The following is a 19,069-nucleotide window of genomic DNA, read 5'->3' on the forward strand; positions in this document are numbered from 1 at the left end:
GGATTCTTTGCTCAGCGGCCACTGGGCTGCTGCATGACCTTCAGCAAGACACTTAAGATCTGTTTTTCTAAGGTGATGAGTACTCACAGCTACCAACTGACTTCAACTGAAGTTGCAGGTGTTCAGCACTTCTGAAAAAAATCAAGCCCATAAATCTTTGTGCTTCAGCTTCCTCTATCTGCAAAATGCAATAACTCACAGCAAAACACAAAGCTTTATATGGGACAGAGTCAAAGTGCTAATTTCATACTTTCAGACGTTTAAGTTTCTTGAAGTTTAACTTCAGCTCTGAATTCCAAATGGCTTTTGTCTGTTTTTGTTTAAACTACAACAGTCTTGTACTAAAAACACCCCACAACAAAAACCCCACAACAACCAGTAAGTTATGACGTACTCTCAACATTAATTTTAAATAAACAATGATTTTGTCTGGTTTCCTTATTATTTTCTTTTTCAATATTTATGACAGCCACAGGGAGGTAAGAAGGAGAACACCCTGCAGAGCTTCTAAGTAAAAGGGAAGCAGGAGCAAGTGACTCATGGAAGCCATCTGGGAATTAGGTCCAGAGACCTGCATGACTGATTGATCTTCTGGTGCCAGAGAAAGTATGCAGAGCTCTATAAACTACCTATGCTGGGCTCCTGCTGATGCCTGCTACCTTGCACTTTGTAAATTCCAAAGCCCTTTAGCTGGCTTATAATAGAAAGCAAGTCTTCAATCTTAACTATGGAGTAGCTACCTTCTCCCTAATAATACTCAACTGTGATTAAAAAAATTAAGGACAGATATTACTATTTGTTATTCAGAGCAGACAATGTACAGTGATGATCAAAGTAATCAAAATAAAGAAGTCTCTATCCCGAAGAGACTGAAGCTTGCAAGATAGAAGATGGGTTGCAATGGAAAGCAAAAAGGTGAGGGACAGTTAGGGTTTTTTAAAACTGCCTTCTTATGGGCCTTGCTATATACACACAGAATGTTCTTCCCTTCTGCCAGCAAGGCAGGTCAGTTGAAGGTAAAAACCTAATATGCAGACCAAAAGAATATCTGATTTTCAGAACCACCATCTTGATCGTATTTTGAAGGAATGCTAACAGCTTCCATAGCAGGGGAGACTACAAAGATTAGAACTGTTTAGCTTAGAAAAAAGAGACCACTAAAGTGGGATATAATAGCAATCTAAACAAACATGAATAGTGTGGAAAAAGTGAATAGACAAATGTTATTTTTCCTTTCCCACAATGCAACAGCTTCCATAACCCTGATCATCTTTGTTGCTCTTCTCTGAACCTTTTCCAGTTCCGCTATATCCTCTGAGATGGGGTGACTAGAAATGGACAGAGTATGCAACATGTGTGCACACCATGGATTTAAGATACTATTTAAGTTTTATTTATTTTGTCAAGTTACTCAGATTTGATTTTATGCAGCCATGTTAGCTGGAAGGAAAATACTTAATTTTCCTTTAATATTCCCTGGCTCCCAACCAGACTAAGCTATGGGGTTCTCAACCTGGGGGTTGTGACTGCTTCTACTTTCTTTATGGTTAGATTAAGAGGTTTGGGGGAGACAGGGTTCCAAATTTTTTTCCTGTTGCAATGTGGGGTAAGAGTAGAAAAGAAGTTGAAAACCACTGGACTAACTTGGCAACCAGCATCAATCTCTCATTACTATTATCTAGAGAACAACTCTACTTCACCTTCACCAGTTTTCCACTGATCTCCGGCATGTCTCCAATCTTCCGATTATCTAGCATCCGTATTTCGTAGGACTGACCTTTAGAGAAAAAAGTTTGTATCAATAAAAAGGTGACATACAAAGCCTCTATGTTTAAAGCAGAGAATATTTGGTTTATATTCAGCATGTTGTAGAAACATAAGGTTAAGGAACTCTTATAGGGAGTTCTCAGTATATAGCTGGTTGCATAAGAATAAAGTGAAACTTTTACGGTACTGCTAAAACTACAGATACTTCCAAACCCTATGTATCCTACTTTATGTCTAGTGCAAGTGTTTATTCCTATTTGGCAGAAAGGATCACAGACCACACCAAAAGTTGAATTCCTTTATATCTGAAATAGCTGAAAGGCAATATGTTGACGACAAAATAGAATATTTTCACAAGTACCATATATTCTGACTGCAACGGAATGAGTTTTTATACCGTTTACAGCTGCATTTATGTACTGATTGCCTGTATTTTAACTTGCCTTAAACACATTCTGCCTATGGGGTAAAAACCCTTCCTATAACTTTCTAAAAGTGGCAGTCTTTAAAATAGTTACCTTCAGAGTTCAAAACGGTGACCAGAATGGTCACAGTAAGGGTTGTGGGACACCTCCTAGAGGCCATTTAGGGCGACATAAGCAACGCAGTGTCTACACTGACACTATGTCATCCTAAGTGCTTCGCCTCTTGTCAAGGCACAGCAGCAGAGTTAAACCAGTGGGAGGAACATTGCAGTGTGTACACCTCCACAGTTACGTCGACGTAAGCTGCCTTACGTTGCCTTAACTTTGTAGCGTAGACAAGCCCGGAGACATTTCAGTCAGCACCAACTGAGAATCAGACTTGTCTATATCACCTTGTCAGCTGGTCAGGTTGAATGAAGCATTATGTAATTAAGAGTAAAGTCAGAGTTTATCTAAGGATTATGTTAGCAGATGCTAGATCTCTAGCAGATTCAGGGCAAAACTTGCCATGCTTTGGCATTCCCTAACCACATATTCAAGACAACCAACGATGTATGAAACTAAGACATAACTGACAATCAGCTAAATTCACAGCTCAATTCCTTTGCTTAAATACTATAGTGACTGGTACCACATTAAAACCCAAGATACATAGAATTCACTTAGATTAAAATCACTAAAAGTTTTAATGTATACTCACACCCAGTAATCTAATCAAACATTAAATGTTACTACATTTACTCCAAAGAAGTCCAGAAGCAAAGCTTTTGGTGCTTGAAGGTTGTTACACAGAAAATCAGACCATGTAGTCAAATACTGAGACACTGACTGTGGCCAGTACCAGATGCTTCAAAGGAAAATGTAAGAACATTGCAATGGACAATTATGGAATAATTTTTCCATAGGAGGAAGTTTTGTCTGAACCCTTTCAGTTAGTGGTTGGTCTATCTCAGAAACTTTAATCAAGTATTTATAAAGACAAATAACTTTAAACATTTGGATTCCAAAACACTAGCCTAGAGGATCAAAAGAAATGTATGGCTAACCAAAAAAGCTATTTACAAAACTACACAAAGCTGTACCAATTTATATTTTTCTTAGACCAAGCTCTTTAGTGCAAGGACCTCATATCTACTAAGCTTGTGCAACACCTAGCACAACACAGCCCCTGTCATAATATTGCCCATTGCTATTATAATAAATTTAGGTATTTTCCTGAACCATTCATAAAATAATTACATATATTCCTCACTGAGATACCAATGAAGGAAATGCAATCCAGAAGACCCAGACAGGATGGGCCTACACAAATTCCCTTTCACATTCAGTACTTAGAGCCCAAACAATGTACTTACATGTAAAATATTTTTCTTAGAAGCATTTATTCCAGTTAAATCCTTCTTGATTATAAGTGGTCCCTTCCATCTTGGAAGATCCAAAACAAATACATGCAGTACACACACCCCACTCCAAATATTTTAAGCCAGAAGGGAGCATTATGATCTAGTCAGACCTCTTACATAACACAGAGAATATATTATGGTCTTGTATTCAATCACGTAAAAACTGCTATTACTCTCAAGGTGCTTAAAACAAATATAGAAAGAGTAGGTTATAAATATAAGTCCCACAAGATAAGATACATAGTGACCTTATTCATGTGGAAATCTGAAGATGATATCGGTCATCATGCCAGTATTAAATGTAGGTACAGTCTGCATACATGGATTCTGCCCCCTCCCACCTATCCTCTATTCCCCCCACAAGGCCACCACCTCACCTTACATGTGTCTCTTCTCCAGGGTCCAGGCACCTAATTAGTGGAGCCACTCCTGCGCGGCTCCACTAATTAGGAGGTGGGCCCTTCATTCTCTCGTGTGCGGCTGCCCAGGCACGCACCTTAAAAGGGAACTATCTGCGGACCACCTGAATGGAGCTCATGGACCACTGGTGGTCCACGGACCACAATTTGAGAACCTCTGGCTTATATGTTTTATTTTTAACTTACCCACTATGGTAGCATTTCTTCCCTTAAGCTCAGCAAGAGAAAAACTTCCCAAGTTTGTCTACTGACTGGTGAAGTTTAGTGGAAAGGACTTCCCTAGAAGATCTTTCTATCATAGGCTACTAGATAAAATGGCTAGACTCGCATGACAAGTAATCTAACTGGCTTCCTGTAAGTGAGACAGACAGTAAAGTACTTAAGGGCTGCAAGGACATCTACCTGTACGTGTTACTTTGTAAATATTTGCACAGATAGAACATTCAGAATTTACCTTTCAAACATACGTTAGTCATAAATAGCTTTCCAAGACTTGACAGTAACCTAGATTGTTACACAGATGCTTGAGCCCTGGTTAACTGCCATTTAAGAGCACAATGATTTTAACCTTTGAATTATCTCAAAAAAAAAAACAAACACACAATAAAAACATCAGCCAAGTAACTAACCTAACCAACCATATATAAAATGGACACCACCTTAATGTCTAGTGAATTTTTTCAATTTTAATTAAAATTAGTTTCATATATACATCTGTCCGTGTCTCCTTCCCCATTTGGGGGCATTTCCAAGTCACATTTTCATACTCTTAAAAATAATGTCTCTTTACTTTATTGTTGGGCGAAAACCAACAAAAAGAAACTGATCAGCTATAAAGGGGACACAATTAAACATATTATATATAAAATGTTGTCAAATGCATGAAGTAATAAAAATTGTGAAGTATCCCACCTATACCAAATCTCTCTATTTATATTCATTTTGAGTGCTACCCGCAGGTACAAAAAAATTCAGACAGTATCCTTTAAAATGTGAAATAACACTTCACTTTCATACTAGTACGGTAACAGGTCTTTTAAGCTTGATTTTCTAGTTAATTACATAGAAGTAAGCTTGACCTTTGTTTTCCATGAAGCAAAATAATTTCAGTATCTTTTTCCAATATTTGCAGAGTCTCCTCTCAGTAGTGGCATTTTTTCTATCCCTACACATTCCCTTCCCAGAAGGATTCCCTCCGCCTTTAAACTTAAATTAATATTAAATTTTTAGATTTCTCTGGCTTTAGGTGCTCCTACTGCTTTGTAGCTACCAAAATACTTTTGCAGAATAATACCTAAAAGATTAATTCACTGTTTTGGGTGCACTTCTAACCTTTTAGAGGTTTAGTTACTACCCTCTGCATATAAGCTGGCTTCTCTAACTCCTCTGCCAGCACCTCTGAAGTTTCATGATACATTTTGTTACCATCTCTTCTTACCTGTTCTTAGACTGTCCCAGTGGTCTAGTGCTTGGACTTTAAGTTTAAGGTAGAAGGAGACTTCCTAGGAAGCCAATGTGTGGGAACAGAACATTAAAATATGATCGGTAGTGGCAAGTCCTATCTGATCCCTATGTAGCAGTCACTAAAGCCTTATTTTAGTAGCAGCCTGTGCAGTCTTGAGAGTTACTCACCTAATGAGGATTTGCTTATGTATCCCTCCACAAGCAGAAATGCAGAATGCCAAGTCAGATATCTGTGACATCAAGGTCAAGATTTTAACAATTGGGTGCCTGTAGTTAGATGCCTACCTACCTCATTTTCTACAGTGTTAAGCGCACAGCAGCTCCCACTGAAGTCAACTTTAACATTAGACATGCTGTTATATGCTGTAACTTTTTAGTAATGTCATTACAAAAGTGATTAAAATACAGTCCCAGACCACTTTAACCATATAACTGCAGACCAAAGAAATGATCCAACTGTAGGTTTTTATTGTTGGTAAATTCAAGCAATTTGTATTTAACTATCAAGGAATATGTAGATAAAAGCAAATATGATGTAATGCGCATTTATTTTTTAATTTAAAACATGCATATTTACACGCTGCCCTTAGACCATGGTATATTGCTGAAATGGACCTAGGTCACGAGAGTCGGACATACTGGCATACATGACGGTCAGGAGAGACATAAGAGGAATACCATAAGCATGCTAGATGTCCCTGAAATGGACAGCCAAAGCTATAAGCTGTAAGCAGAAACCTCCCCCAGCACTCTTGGTCTTTCATTTTCACATGGAAATTCTAAAGATGAAGATACCACCCCTACTTTTCATCCCTATACTTTTCAGCATCCCAACATTCATTAAGCTACATCCACGGTAAACAACATATGCAGAAGACGCATACTAACCTTGGTTCAAGTAAGTAAGAGTTTCATCGTGCAATTTGACTGCTGGAGATGTTGCAGCACACATAACGTATTGAAACGGTGGATGTTTGGTCTCGCTGTCTGGTGGAAGGCTGGAATCTTCCTGCTTGAAAATTGGCAGTGCCAAAACATCACTGAAACAAAAATCCCACAACATCAGTCTGAAAGAAGCATCCATTTATGTTACAAAACAAAGGCAAAATCAGAACCACCACCACCTTAGGAAAAATATTTTCAAAAAGCTGAGTGGATAAAAATTAATTAAAAAAAAAATCAAGAATATATTTAAATCAGATTTTTTTTTAATTAAATAGATTGGGCCTTAGCATAGGTTACTATAATCTATTTAAATTAAAATATAAAAATATTAAGCAGTACATGTCTGCTGCAAAGTTTTAAAGAAAGTCAAACCACTCAACTGGTTGAAGTTACTGGCCAAGCCCCAGGAACCAGAGTTTGCTGAAGTGCTAAATCAGCTTTTGACAGCAGTAGCCTCTTGTGCAGGTTCAGAGAGACTGTTTTCTCCATTGCAGTTCATTTAAGTAGTTCAGTTCACTGACTAGATCATTCAAAGTTAAGAAACTAAAGAGAGCTGATAAAGTGGAAAAAACTTGTTCTTCCCTTCCAATGTATGAATAAAATTGTCTAGTATAGAAGGATGAGATCTGCTAGTTCTAGACTCTGGTGGAGCTGGACAGGTGGAAGCAAGACAGGAAGTTTTATCTGCATTGGTAGTTTTGGGAAGACTATGTCTAGAACTAGGGAAGCAGCCATGAGACATGGTTTCTATTCTTTCATCTGCCACTAATATACTTTGACCTTCTGAAGTCACTGGACTGCTCTGGTTCAGTTTCTCCATCTGGGAAGCAAGGTTAAGAGATATGCCTACTTGAATAGTTCTATACGATATATTGCTTATAGGTTCACACTCCTAAGTGAAAGAATTCCAAGCTCAAATGTCTAAAGCCATTATAGTTGCAGTAAGAAGAGTTTTGTCGCAGCACCTACAATGCAACTTATCTCAAGCACCTAAACCAACAGTCCCTTTCCTAGTGAAAGGTGAAGTTACTGCCAAACAAACACAAACAGAAACTATCTACATTATAAATTGGAAGCAGGCTGTAACCAAGTTCCTGGAGGTTCTATTAGAAGTACAGCATAGACAAGGTTCAAAGGGACAAGTGATGAGTGAAACTTCAGCAGATCAAAGAAAGTAAGAAGGATTATTGGAGGAAGTTAGGGTGACAAGCTTCAAAGTTAACATCAGGTAAGAAAGTAGTTCATGGCCTGCTTTACTTTGCTTTACTGTATGTACACTAAATTGGTAAGATGATTTACCTTGCCAGTGTGGCAATCACAGACAATACGGCTAAGAAAATAAAAAAGAATCCAACTGAAGGCTCCTGTTCTGCCCATGTTTATGAACAAAGGTTGTTGGTAGTCACTTAAGACACATCTAGGAGGTGAATCTTCCTACTCATCAGGCCACCCTCAATATGGATGCAGCTACCAAGCATGTATTTTCACTTAAGTGTTTAGTAAATTCTGCTGATTCTTGTCTAAAACAGCCAGCTCTAGGTATATAAAGCCTTCCCCAGATAAAGAAAAAGAATAGAAAGTGATGAAAGGAAATACAGTAGAACCTCAGAATTACAAACACCAGAATTACCAACTGACTAGTCAACCACACACCTCATTTGGAACCAGAAGTACATAATCAGGCAGCAGCAGAGACAGAAAAAAAAAGCAAATACAGTACAGTACTGTGTTAAACGTAAACTACTAAAAAAATAAAAGGAAAACAGCATTTTTTCTTCTGCATAGTAAAGTTTCAAAGCTGTATTAAATCAATGTTCAGTTGTAAAAAAAAATTAAACAAAAGCCGTAACATTTTGTTCAGAGTTACAAACAACCTCCATATCCAAGACGCTCGTAACGTTGAGGTTCTACTGTAATGGAAAACATTTAACTCAAGATTTCTTTAGACCATTTGTTTAAAAGCTGAAGCCACATGGAGAGACGCCATCTGCCCCACAATCGCCAAGGATATTCCATAAGCCATGCAATCCCTTTGAGAGGAAATGGAAGGCAAAAACAATACCCAGCTAACCAGAATACAGTGTATTTCTAGATACGATTTAGAACTTCAGCAGTAAACATGTACTGCTTGAACATGGGTCCCTTCCATCCTGGATATTTATTATGGATGGCGTGATTGATGGATGACTAGAAGATGTCCACATCTATGACAGTAACTTCCTCTTTGGCTGTTAGGCATCTACCCTGGTACTTTGCGTTGTGCATACTAGCAAGAAAATTAGGTGGTATAAATGCTTTCTCCATCTGCTTGCTCACTGACTGCAAACTTTAAATTTGTTGTTGGATATCCTGCAGTGTTGCTTGAAGGTCTTTCCAAACTTCAACAGCATCAGCAATAAAGCAATTTGTCCAAAGTTATAGAAACAGGTTTCAGTATATTTAGCATATCTTCTACATTTCTCTTCAGTCTTACGTTGATTACATTTGGCTGCGATAGTTCCATCTATTTTGTCCTGCTTTTCTTCACAAGTTTTCATCTGCATAGGCAAGTTTTTAATAAACAACTCACAATAGTCAACCTCTGAATGCCATCTTGCGTCATGGGGGAGAATTAGTTTTGATCCTCCTCCTGTGTTCAGTGAAGCTGAAACAAAGTGACTCGCAGAAGTATTTTACAATTTGAAAAATTTGCTTTATTCCTGGAGTATGTAAGTGTTTGACAAGAAGATGCATCAAATAGGCACTACACACCCATCTATTACAGGTTTCAGGTTCACTTCATTATTCTCTTCTAGACTTCGTATCTTAATTTCAACGTATTTTTATTTATAAATTACAGTAAGTTTCGCATCTAAGTCAAAATTTCAAATTTAATTTTAAACAGGTTTATTTTTTTAAAGAAAAATATGTTTAATGTAAACAAAAAATCTGATTTCAATAAAAAGCTTGGTTTTTTTAACCACTCTGGCGTCTTTATATTTTTGGCACAGGTGGCAGTCATAATCTCTACTTTTTGCCGAGAAAAAACTCCTCTTACGGGCAACCTTAATTCTGACATCTTCTAACTTTTGAGTGCAAGATTTTACCACCTTAAAAATGTGGAAAATTTTATATACAATATCACTTTTTATTAATGTTCCTATTCTCCAATGGAGAAAATCAGAATGGCTGAGCTCCAAAGAGCTTGAATATTTGCTTCAAGCAAACAATGCCCAACTTTATGCTTCAGACAATTTTGTCTTCACATCCTTCTCACAGTGACCGCTATCTTCTTCTGTGCCAGCCCTACACCTGGAAATGTCTTCCTTGCCTGGTCCACAAGGTCACCTCCCTTTCCAAACACAAATCCCTTCTGAACTACTTCCTTTGTGAAGAAAACAACTGGCTCCCAAGGCCACAGAGTAAATGGGGAGTCGTCATATTTATATAAACAAAAAAATCATTTTATCAAGAATTTTATAATCAAAAGTGACTCTATAATTGACCACTCTTAATTTTGTTTGTTTTAGATCAAATGACCTTTTTATGTAGTATGCAGTGCATTGATATCCAGCTTGTGGTCCAGAGGTCACTTGTGGCCTTTGGGGCTCTAAATTGTGACTTCTCAGGATGAATGTATGTATTAATGAGTATTTGATAAGATAAAACTTGTGCTCCCACAGCCACGCTCTGCAATGTTAAAGTAAGTGCTTGAATCATCCACATAACTACAAGAAGGAGGCAGAAAGCATCACATCCCCAAATCCTCCCAAAGCTTCTTTCCCTGCAGCCCAAGGAACAGCTCTGATGAGAGTTGGGAGCACTCAGAGCAAGCAGCTCCTGGCCCTTCCCTGTTGCAGCTGCTCAGAAAGTCCCCTGCTACATTATAGAAGAGAGGACAGTAACTCTGGCTACTCCACTGCCTTCTTCCCTGACAGGCTGCGGGAGCTTCAGAGACAGCAGGATGGAAACTCAACTGGCTATGAGCCTGAGCCAAGGAGAGCACCTAGCAAAGGATGGCTCCCCTTTCTCATACAACCCACAGCAACCCAGGAAAAAGAGTAAGGAGAATCGGAGAATCAGCCACCAGTTACATCTCCCTTGTTCTCTGCCCATCTCAGCACAGGTTAGAGAAACCAGTTGGCTGCCCCAACTTGTTCCAGGTGGTTATGGTCATGGGATCAATGCCATCGGGGATACTGAAAAGCAGTATGCCACAGCCACTCCGCTGCTCTGCTCCCCACACACACCTTTCATCACAGGTTGTAAGGAGGGAGGCATAGGAACTAGCCAGGCAAGTTCAACAGAATCTGTCTTGAAGTACTAGGTACAACTCTACCTCGATATAACGCTGTCCTTGGGAGCCAAAAAAATCTTACCGTGTTATAGGTAAGTTATATCAAACTTGCTTTGATCCACCAGAATGCGCAGCACCGCCCCCCCGGAGCGCTGCTTTAGTGCGTTATATCCGAATTCGTGTTATATCGGGTCACGTTATATCGGGGTAGAGGTGTATGTCTCCTTAACCTTTTAGAAATGTGTTCAGCCATCAGGCTGAAAAGGCTGGACACCACTGATCTAGAACATTGGGGTCATTACCATAAATAAAAATTTACAGCAGAACAAAAAAATGTAAACAAATTTACCATTCTATTAAAAAGGTATTTGTAATATGTAATGCATATTGTTTTATGTATGACATTTGTATACTATAAATTTTTAGATTGTAAGTTCTTCAGGACATGGATTGTGTCTATGTTTTGCACAGCACCCAGTATAACAAAGCTGCAATCCTAATTGGAGCAGGACTTCTGGGATCTACTACAAATAAAATAAGGTTATATTCATATAAATTGTGCTTTATATTTGTATGTGGAAAAAAATAGCCAAACAAAAAATAATATTTAAAGAAAAGAAGTGCAAAAGTTGTTTGATCTATTGTTTAAAAAAGCTGCTCAGAACTTTTAAAATAGTCGAGGAAAACTCAATGATCACTTAGTGTTTCGCAAACTGGGGGCCCCACTGATCAACTCCACCACCTCTCTCCCTGTGCCTCCTGCACGCCGGGGAACAGCTGTTCAGCGGCGTGCAGGAGGCGCTGGGTGGGAAGGGGAGGAGCAGGGACGGGGTACACTGGGGAAGGACGGAGAAAGAAACAGGGAAGAGGAGGGACAGGGGTGGGGCGGGGCATTGAGGGAAGGAGTGGAATGGGGGCAGGGCCCGGGGCTTAGCGAGGGGTTTGGTGGTCCCTGAAAATTTTTAAATCAAAATGGGGGTCCTTGCTAAAAGCTTGAGAACCACTGACTTAGATAATTTGGTGTGTGTAACTATACAAGAAGTCTGGACAAAGATTCAAGTTTGTTTAGAAAGTCATGGAATGTTACGGGAACTACATTAAACAGTAATTTGATCTGTCAAAAGTAACAGTGCCCACAAATACATAAAAGAAGTGCGTACTGAATCACTCGCCTAAATGTTTTACTTTGTTAGTGCAGAGCTTGAAAAGTTTATCAGGCATCTAAAGATCTATGAGACAAACATATCAGCCAGACACCAACATAACCAACAATGGGAGGGGGGACCCCCAACTGTGAGATCCAAACATACACACACACACACCCCACATTAGTGGGGAATTGAACTGGGAGTTCTAGCCAGCTAGTGTCCATGGATCCAGTTCAATTGCAAGGCCTCTGCTTAGCAAGGGAATAGATTATTTTTGAAGTTCCACAAACATCCAACACCCCAGGCTGTAAGGAGCTCCCTCAGATACTGTCAGGGTGAAAGAATGATTGTGTTAATTTCAGCTCCCCAACTTCCATTCTTTGTTTTGGTTCTTATTTCCAAGAGACCCAGTTCCAACCCCAAGGCCACTCCTAACTTTCCCATGCTGCAGTCAAGCTGAACAGATCCTTTAAGGGCTTGTCTACAATTGGAAATCTACTGAAATAGCTATACCAGAATAGTTATTTTGGTATAAGCTCTGGTGTTAAGACTCTTGTTCCAGAGTAAGAGTACTTTTTCCTGATTTAGCTTAATCCACTTCTAGAATAAAGATCTGCATATGGGGTTTATTCCGAAGTAACTATTTCATAATAGCTGTTTTGGTCAATTTACAAAAGTGGACAAAACCTTAGTTTCCTCTATTGCACACACAGTTTTGAATAGTAGCAGTTTAACTAACAAGCATTACACTTCCCACTAGGGTGACCAGACAGCAAGTGTGAAAAATCAGGACGGGGGTGGAGTGTAAAAGGTGCCTATATAAGACAAAGCCCGAAATATCAGGACTATCCCTATAAAATCGGGACATCTGGTCACCCTACTTCCCACATGAATTTACGTGATTTTTTTCTAGCCCACTGTTAATGGCTATTGTTGGCTCTCAGTTACAGAGTTTAAATAAACAAATCCCCAAATGGTAGGCCATATTTTGGCAGGTAATTTATGAATACTGAAAACTGCAGTTTTTAAACCGAAATAGCCAGTTTTGAAAAAATTAAGTATAAAACATGAAAAAACTATATTAGTAATCTGATTTAGTTTAAATGAAGGCTCACGGCTCTCATGATATGGAAAGAAAAAAATTCTCATTCCACCACAGAAACAGTGAATAGTTTCTTAAGATGAACATTTTCTCTCTTGACACAGCCTTCACTATTTGATGCCTTATTAAAAAACAACACAAAACACACTCATTTGCCCCAAAAGAACCAAGTTTGCTGCATCTGGATTCTGTTAACCCTCTTTCAGAGTATTAACCATTTACACAGCTTAAGTAGTTTTCACAGGGCTGCGGAACCATACTGGTTTTGGTCATGAACTTTGACAGGACCTACTATAAAAGCACTTAATGTCACGTTTCTGTGAGTGTCATACCTAGTATAGTTACTTGTAACTGCCAAAATTACCATCACTAAAAGAATTTAGCAAAAAATATTTGATTTTTTTCCCCTCCAGTTCAGGGGGTTGTTTTGTTTTCTGTACATTTAACAGCACTAGGTACATATCAAGTGTCACTGTTTCATATGTAGAGTTAGTTTCACTGTAGCATAAAGAACGCTTAAACAGATGATCAGAAAAAGATTTTTTAAATATATTTTTAAATTTCATGATCTACTATTTAAAGAGTATCATTAAAACCTGGAAATTTTTAAAATTACTCAATTCCAGGTTGACAGCATCTCTTTAAAATCTACATTGATTAATAGACATCCACAGGTATTCTGTTTGGATAAATGCTGGACTGGCTGACAACATACTTCTGGACATAAACTGACCATCAACTTGGGTGAGAATCCCCACATAGAAAAATAGTGTTCAGGTCACTAAATACATTAGGAAGACTGGTAGTGGGGCAGGAAGCACATGCTAGTCTTCCTTTAGAGAGACAGAGCATGGACATATGATCTAGAGGTTTATTTCTATATAGCAAGCCTATTTTTCAAAAGATGAACACATTCTTCTGTCACTTCCTTCCAGAGATTACAAATATTGGACTTCTCATACAAAAACAGGCACAACAGAATGAGACTCATGGTCACATTCTTTACATTCCATCACTTGCTTTTATTTTTCCATTTATGTCACCATCACTAACCCAAATCATATCCTACTATGTCCTACTGCAGATACAAGACCTAACATATCTGTTGTTGGTACCTAAAAAACCCAGCATATTTGGGTAACCGACTCTGAACTTTACCCAAAGAATAATACAATCCCAATTAGACAATTCCTTTGACCACATGCTTACAGATGAAAATTGCAAAATAGTGCTAATGTTTTTGCCCATAGGTTATCTAAAAAGAACTTAGTTTGTGCTTTATTGTAACCCTAAAAATATGTGCAATATTGACTTTAGATTCTTACATGCAATTTCACAACTTGCACATTTTTTTTTTTTATTTAAAAATGTTTTAAGTGCTGCTGCTATGACTACTATTTGAGTGATAATTTCTTATGAGATCATGATTTATATAATCTATCAACAGCAAAATCTCAGATAGGGTACCAAACACAAAGCAAGACGTGACTGAGAAAAGAGGAGCATTAGTATAGTAAGGCATGGATTCACAGGATGCAGCAGTACTCGAGCTAAGAAACAATACCATGCAATAGGAAGAATTAAAATCTATAAGCATGGAAGGAGAGGCATCATAAACAAAGCTCAGATCAGAATTCCTCAGATAGATAATACAAAGAACCAGAAGAAACAACGCATTTTAACAGGACTACTCAAAAGTCTGTTTTGTTTTTTTTTAAACCACACCTTTTCTTTCAAATAAAACAAAGAAAATGCACCAAAAATGGGCATAAAAAATCAGCTTTGAGAGGAAGCCTGAACAATAATTTTAAAAAATAAATAAAAAGTAGAATGAGTTAATGCTAGCCAGACTGGTTACAGGGAATAAGAAGTGTTTAAAAATATACCTGAGAGAAGAGTTGTATTAGCAACTAGATTACTAATAAGCTAGAGAAAATAAATGATAATTAAAAAAAAAACACTAAGAAAAATAAAGAGATGGACAATAAGAAAAATTGACCTCACAAAAATAACTGATTATAAAAACAGCTCAGGCAAGAACTGCAGGCCCTGCACCACCTGGCACACAACTTCATTCCCATTAAATGAAGCATCTCAGATCTTGACTGAGATAAAGAGAATGGGTCAGAAAGATGGGCTACCACAGAGGAGAGCTGAGTGAATAAATACCAACAATCTCAAGTGGGAATGAGCTACCTGTGAAGTTGATAATAAAAGAGAGTATCTAATTTTTCAGATTGGCAGACCTTTAACAAAAATCGCTATTTTAAAAGTGCAGGTAAGTGAATTAAATGAAAATCACCTTAGCAGGTACACACACTAGAATACCTGGACTTTGAAGACCACTCAGAAGCTTCAGCGAATGTTCAGTTTTGCCACCAAACTGATTAGAGTAAGCTACCAAGAGTATAGAGTATACCACCTGTGCTTTACATACTGTATTCGATACCAATTCTTTTGTGGATTAAATTCAAGGTACTCGTTACTTGACAAAACCTTAAACTGAATAAAATCCAGTTATCTCAGTAGCCAGCTATCACCTATGCACCAGTATGTCATCTGTTTTTATGAAAATGCTTTGTCTGGTCCAAAGATGATGTGCACCGAAGGGCAGCATTCTAAACAGCAGGCCCTCGCCTCTGAAATTAGGTCCTATTGGATACATGTCCAAGTCCACACCTGGTTACCTTTACTGCCCAGTATGAGATCTGTCTCTTTGTCTAAGCTTTCCCAACCAGGTTCTGGAACTTCTTGGCACTGAGCCTACGGCTAGGTTTTCTTTGTCCTTTACGGTTAGCTAGATTGGTGTTACTAGTAAAGGAAGGAAGGTGGAATATAATCTATTTATTCTAAATAAACATTTAAATTTGAAGTGCACCCAGATGCCATGGTGATGGGCACCTTAAACACTTTCAGTGGAAAAGAACACCTGGAAACCCATCATGGGAAAATATACCTAATGAGAACAGACTGTACAATTGGGTATGAATTGGAAGAGTGACACGGTAGAAAAACAAACAATAAAAGCCATCACTATTTTAGGTTGCACAGAGACCCAAAGTCACCATTATTAAGCAAAAGATGAGCTGCCTAATAAAAGTACAACTAGATACTATGCTTGAAAGAATGCTGGACTATTAGAGCTCATGGAAGAGCAATAAAAGTTATTAGATAGTTAATGAAAAACTAAATAAAAACAGCTTAACTAATTAACACCAATTTTGGGAAATATGACAGATTACCACCCTGAAGGATGCAAAAAGAACAAGAAAGGTAGATTTAGGGAAGAACACAGATCTAAAACTAGCAGCGCTTATGTTAAGAATATCTGCACTTTGGAAAGACTTCCTAATAAGGAATGTACCCAGGTTGCAGAAGTCCCATCCCCGGAGACGTTTAAAGCTAAACTGCACAAGAGGCTCACAACAACCCTGTACTAGTCTCTGCAAACATGGGCTACTGTAGACGGTGCCATCTGCCCGTCCGCGTCCCCACCCCAGTACGCGTTATTGGGGTATGGCGATATCGTCGCTGTACGAAGGAGTAACGCCCAAGGCGGGCTCTGGGCACATGCTGGAGGAGGAAGGGATTGGGATCTGGCTGCTCTCACTCACCCACCCACCCCCCGCAGCAGGGCAGAGGATACACGCTGCGCTGGTACCTAACATGTGGCCAGGCACCGGGAGCGCCGCAGCGGCTGCGGGGGCAGCACTGACGGCGTAGCGGGGCCTGCTGGCCGCAGCGGTCCGGGGAGCGCAGCGGGGCGGGTACCTCATGCTGTAGGCGCTGGCTCCCAGCTCCTGCCCGATGCCGGAGAGGCTGGCATCGAAATCGTGCGCCAGCCCGGACTCGATCACTTCATCCATCTTCAGCACCCACGCCATCTTCCGCCGCTCGGCGCGGCCGGAGGGGAGGAGCAGCTCAGCCCCGCCGCCGCCGCTACTCCTGTGGGAGGCGGTGACTCGGCGGGGGCGGGTAGGGCCCGGGGGAGGCGCCGAGAGCCCGGGAGAGGAAGGGGAGAGTCCGCGTTCAGCCCCGGGGGGGCCCTTTCCCCGCAGCAGCAGCAGCACCAGGGCGCGGGGCCGCTCTCAGCATCCTGCGCTCGCCCAGCCGCCGCGTGGGGCCCGGGACCCGGCGGCCTCGGCCCGGACACAGCAAGGGGCCGCCGCCGGCCGAGCTCCGACCCAGCCCAGCGGCGGGTGCCGCATCGTTCACGGGAGAAGCGGCAACAGCACCACCCCCTGCCTGGGGACCCGCCGCCGGCTACAGCCCGGGCGAGGACCCGCCGCCGGCGACAACAGCCCGGGCCGCCAGCGCCGCTTCCTTCCCGGTACCGCTACGGCTGTCCCCGTCTCCCCAGCCGGGCTCCGAGCACCCCGCTGAGAGACGCGGCGCCGCTCCTTGTCAGGCGCTCCGGGGACTGGGCTCCTCTGGGGTCTCCGCTCCAGCGCGGCTACAGAACCTGTACTAACATGGCGGGCGGCTATTTCCCCTTCCCCGTTCAGGTCCCCTACCGGGGCGGGACTTAGCCACAGCGAGAGGGAAGGTTGGCTGGAGCTTGTTGGCGGGCAGCAGGACTGTCCAATCAGAACCTCGAAGGGAGGCAAAGTAGACGGTAGCCAATCAAAAGGCAGTGCCCCAGGCCCCGCGACGTCGATTGCGAGCGACTCCGGGAGAAGTGACTATAAAGCCCAGCATGCATTGCGGGGCCTGCTCGCGATAAGCCTTTGGTGCATGCTGGGAACTGTTGTCGCCCTGGTAGCCAGTATTACAGCCCGCCCTCATTGGCGGCGTATCTGCACGGACAGCGCATGCGTTAACCCTGCCCTGGCTACTGGTTGGAGCCTAAGACTGACAGCTATAGGAACCAATCCATGCTGGAAAGGGAGGTGGGGGCTCTGTCACTCTCCGGAAAAAGGAAATGGGCGGCAGTAGAGTGGCAGGCAAAGCAATGAGCAGGGCAGCCTGGGCACGTCACTGCCTGGGGCGGGGCCTGGCTCTAAGAGCGCCTGTGGGCTGCAGCAGGGGCGGAGAGTATCCAGTGCAGTGCCCCCCCCCAGCAGGGCAGCGCTGTGCCTCGGGGAGGGACGTGCTGCCCCCTTAGCTCCCCGAGGCTGACCCCATAGCAAGTGTGGGAAATCGGGATGATGTAATAGGCACCGATGTAAAACAAAACCCCAGAACTGTCTCTGTAAAACTAAGACATCTAGGCCCCTCCCTCCCTCCCTCAACTAGGTACCTGCTCTTGAATTAAAAGTGTAACCAGTCATCTTAAAAAAAGGAAGAAAATTAACAAACAATGGGAAACAAATGCGTATTTAGAGCTAGATCAACCCCCTGACAGACTACGGCTGAGGTCTTACTATTTAAAAAAATATTTTATCCAGACTATTTTAGTAAGAAACTACTTCTAAAGCCAATAAATATATAAGCTGTAAAAAGAAGCTGAACTGAGAGCAGGATTGTGGAGAGTTTTGGCATATTAGGCTGGGTTTAAGGAATGACTTCTGAAAATGGTAAGGGTAGAGAAATGTGGCAAAAGAGGTAGGAATGATATTAAAGAATCACAGTATGCTAAAGTCATGGGGCTTTACACAGATACCAGATTCAGAATCCTTGAAGAGACTAGAAATAAGAAAGTAAAAGTAAATTTTTAATCAAGGGACGGAGGTTGTGATGGCTTGGGATACAATATTCACCTTCCAGATATCTCTGTAAATGTGTGTTCTTAGTCTAGAAAGAAAAAAAAATATAATGGAACTTGCACACATTACTCCAAAACACAAGCCACTGCTGCTAATTCAGTATATTGGGCCTAATGTGGGGTGCATGAATATACCTTCTCCCAAGGCTCTCCTTTTCTCTCAGGTGGAACTGCATAGATCCCAAACCCAATATAAGGTTTCCCTTGATTGTAATAACTAGAGTCGTCTACAAAGAAATGGTACCTTTTGAAGAAATCTTTCTACTGAACCAACGGTAGAAAAAGCTTCCTTTTCGCCTTCCCCCTTACACTCAATTGGTCAGTATCTGGACACACATGTGGCTCCCCTGGGAGCCACACAGATATAGTGTTCTAACAGGTTTCACTGCAATATCCTTTCCTTGCAGCAGGAAGGC

At 40.9% G+C, this 19,069-nt stretch overlaps 1 protein-coding gene across 3 annotated transcripts in view; it reads right to left on the reverse strand.

Moving 5' to 3' along the window:
- LOC113409535 (upstream-binding protein 1-like) overlaps nt 1-17,362 on the reverse strand; it is a 48,849-nt gene extending 31,487 nt beyond the window's left edge. For all 3 annotated transcript variants that reach the window (XM_026663566.2, XM_026663565.2, XM_026663567.1), the window contains exons 1-3: nt 16,721-17,362; nt 6,367-6,518; nt 1,701-1,777 (exon numbers count right to left, since the gene is read on the reverse strand). In XM_026663566.2, coding sequence (XP_026519351.1) covers nt 1,701-1,777; nt 6,367-6,518; nt 16,721-16,833 — 342 coding nt within the window. In that variant the 5' untranslated portion in view covers nt 16,834-17,362. The remainder of the gene's footprint in view (nt 1-1,700; nt 1,778-6,366; nt 6,519-16,720) is intronic.
- Between the last annotated feature and the right edge of the window lie 1,707 nt (nt 17,363-19,069).

This window comes from Terrapene carolina, unplaced genomic scaffold (genome assembly GCF_002925995.2).
Source record: "Terrapene carolina triunguis isolate 2854851 unplaced genomic scaffold, T_m_triunguis-2.0 Scaffold33723, whole genome shotgun sequence".
Taxonomy (NCBI): Eukaryota; Metazoa; Chordata; order Testudines; family Emydidae; genus Terrapene; species Terrapene triunguis.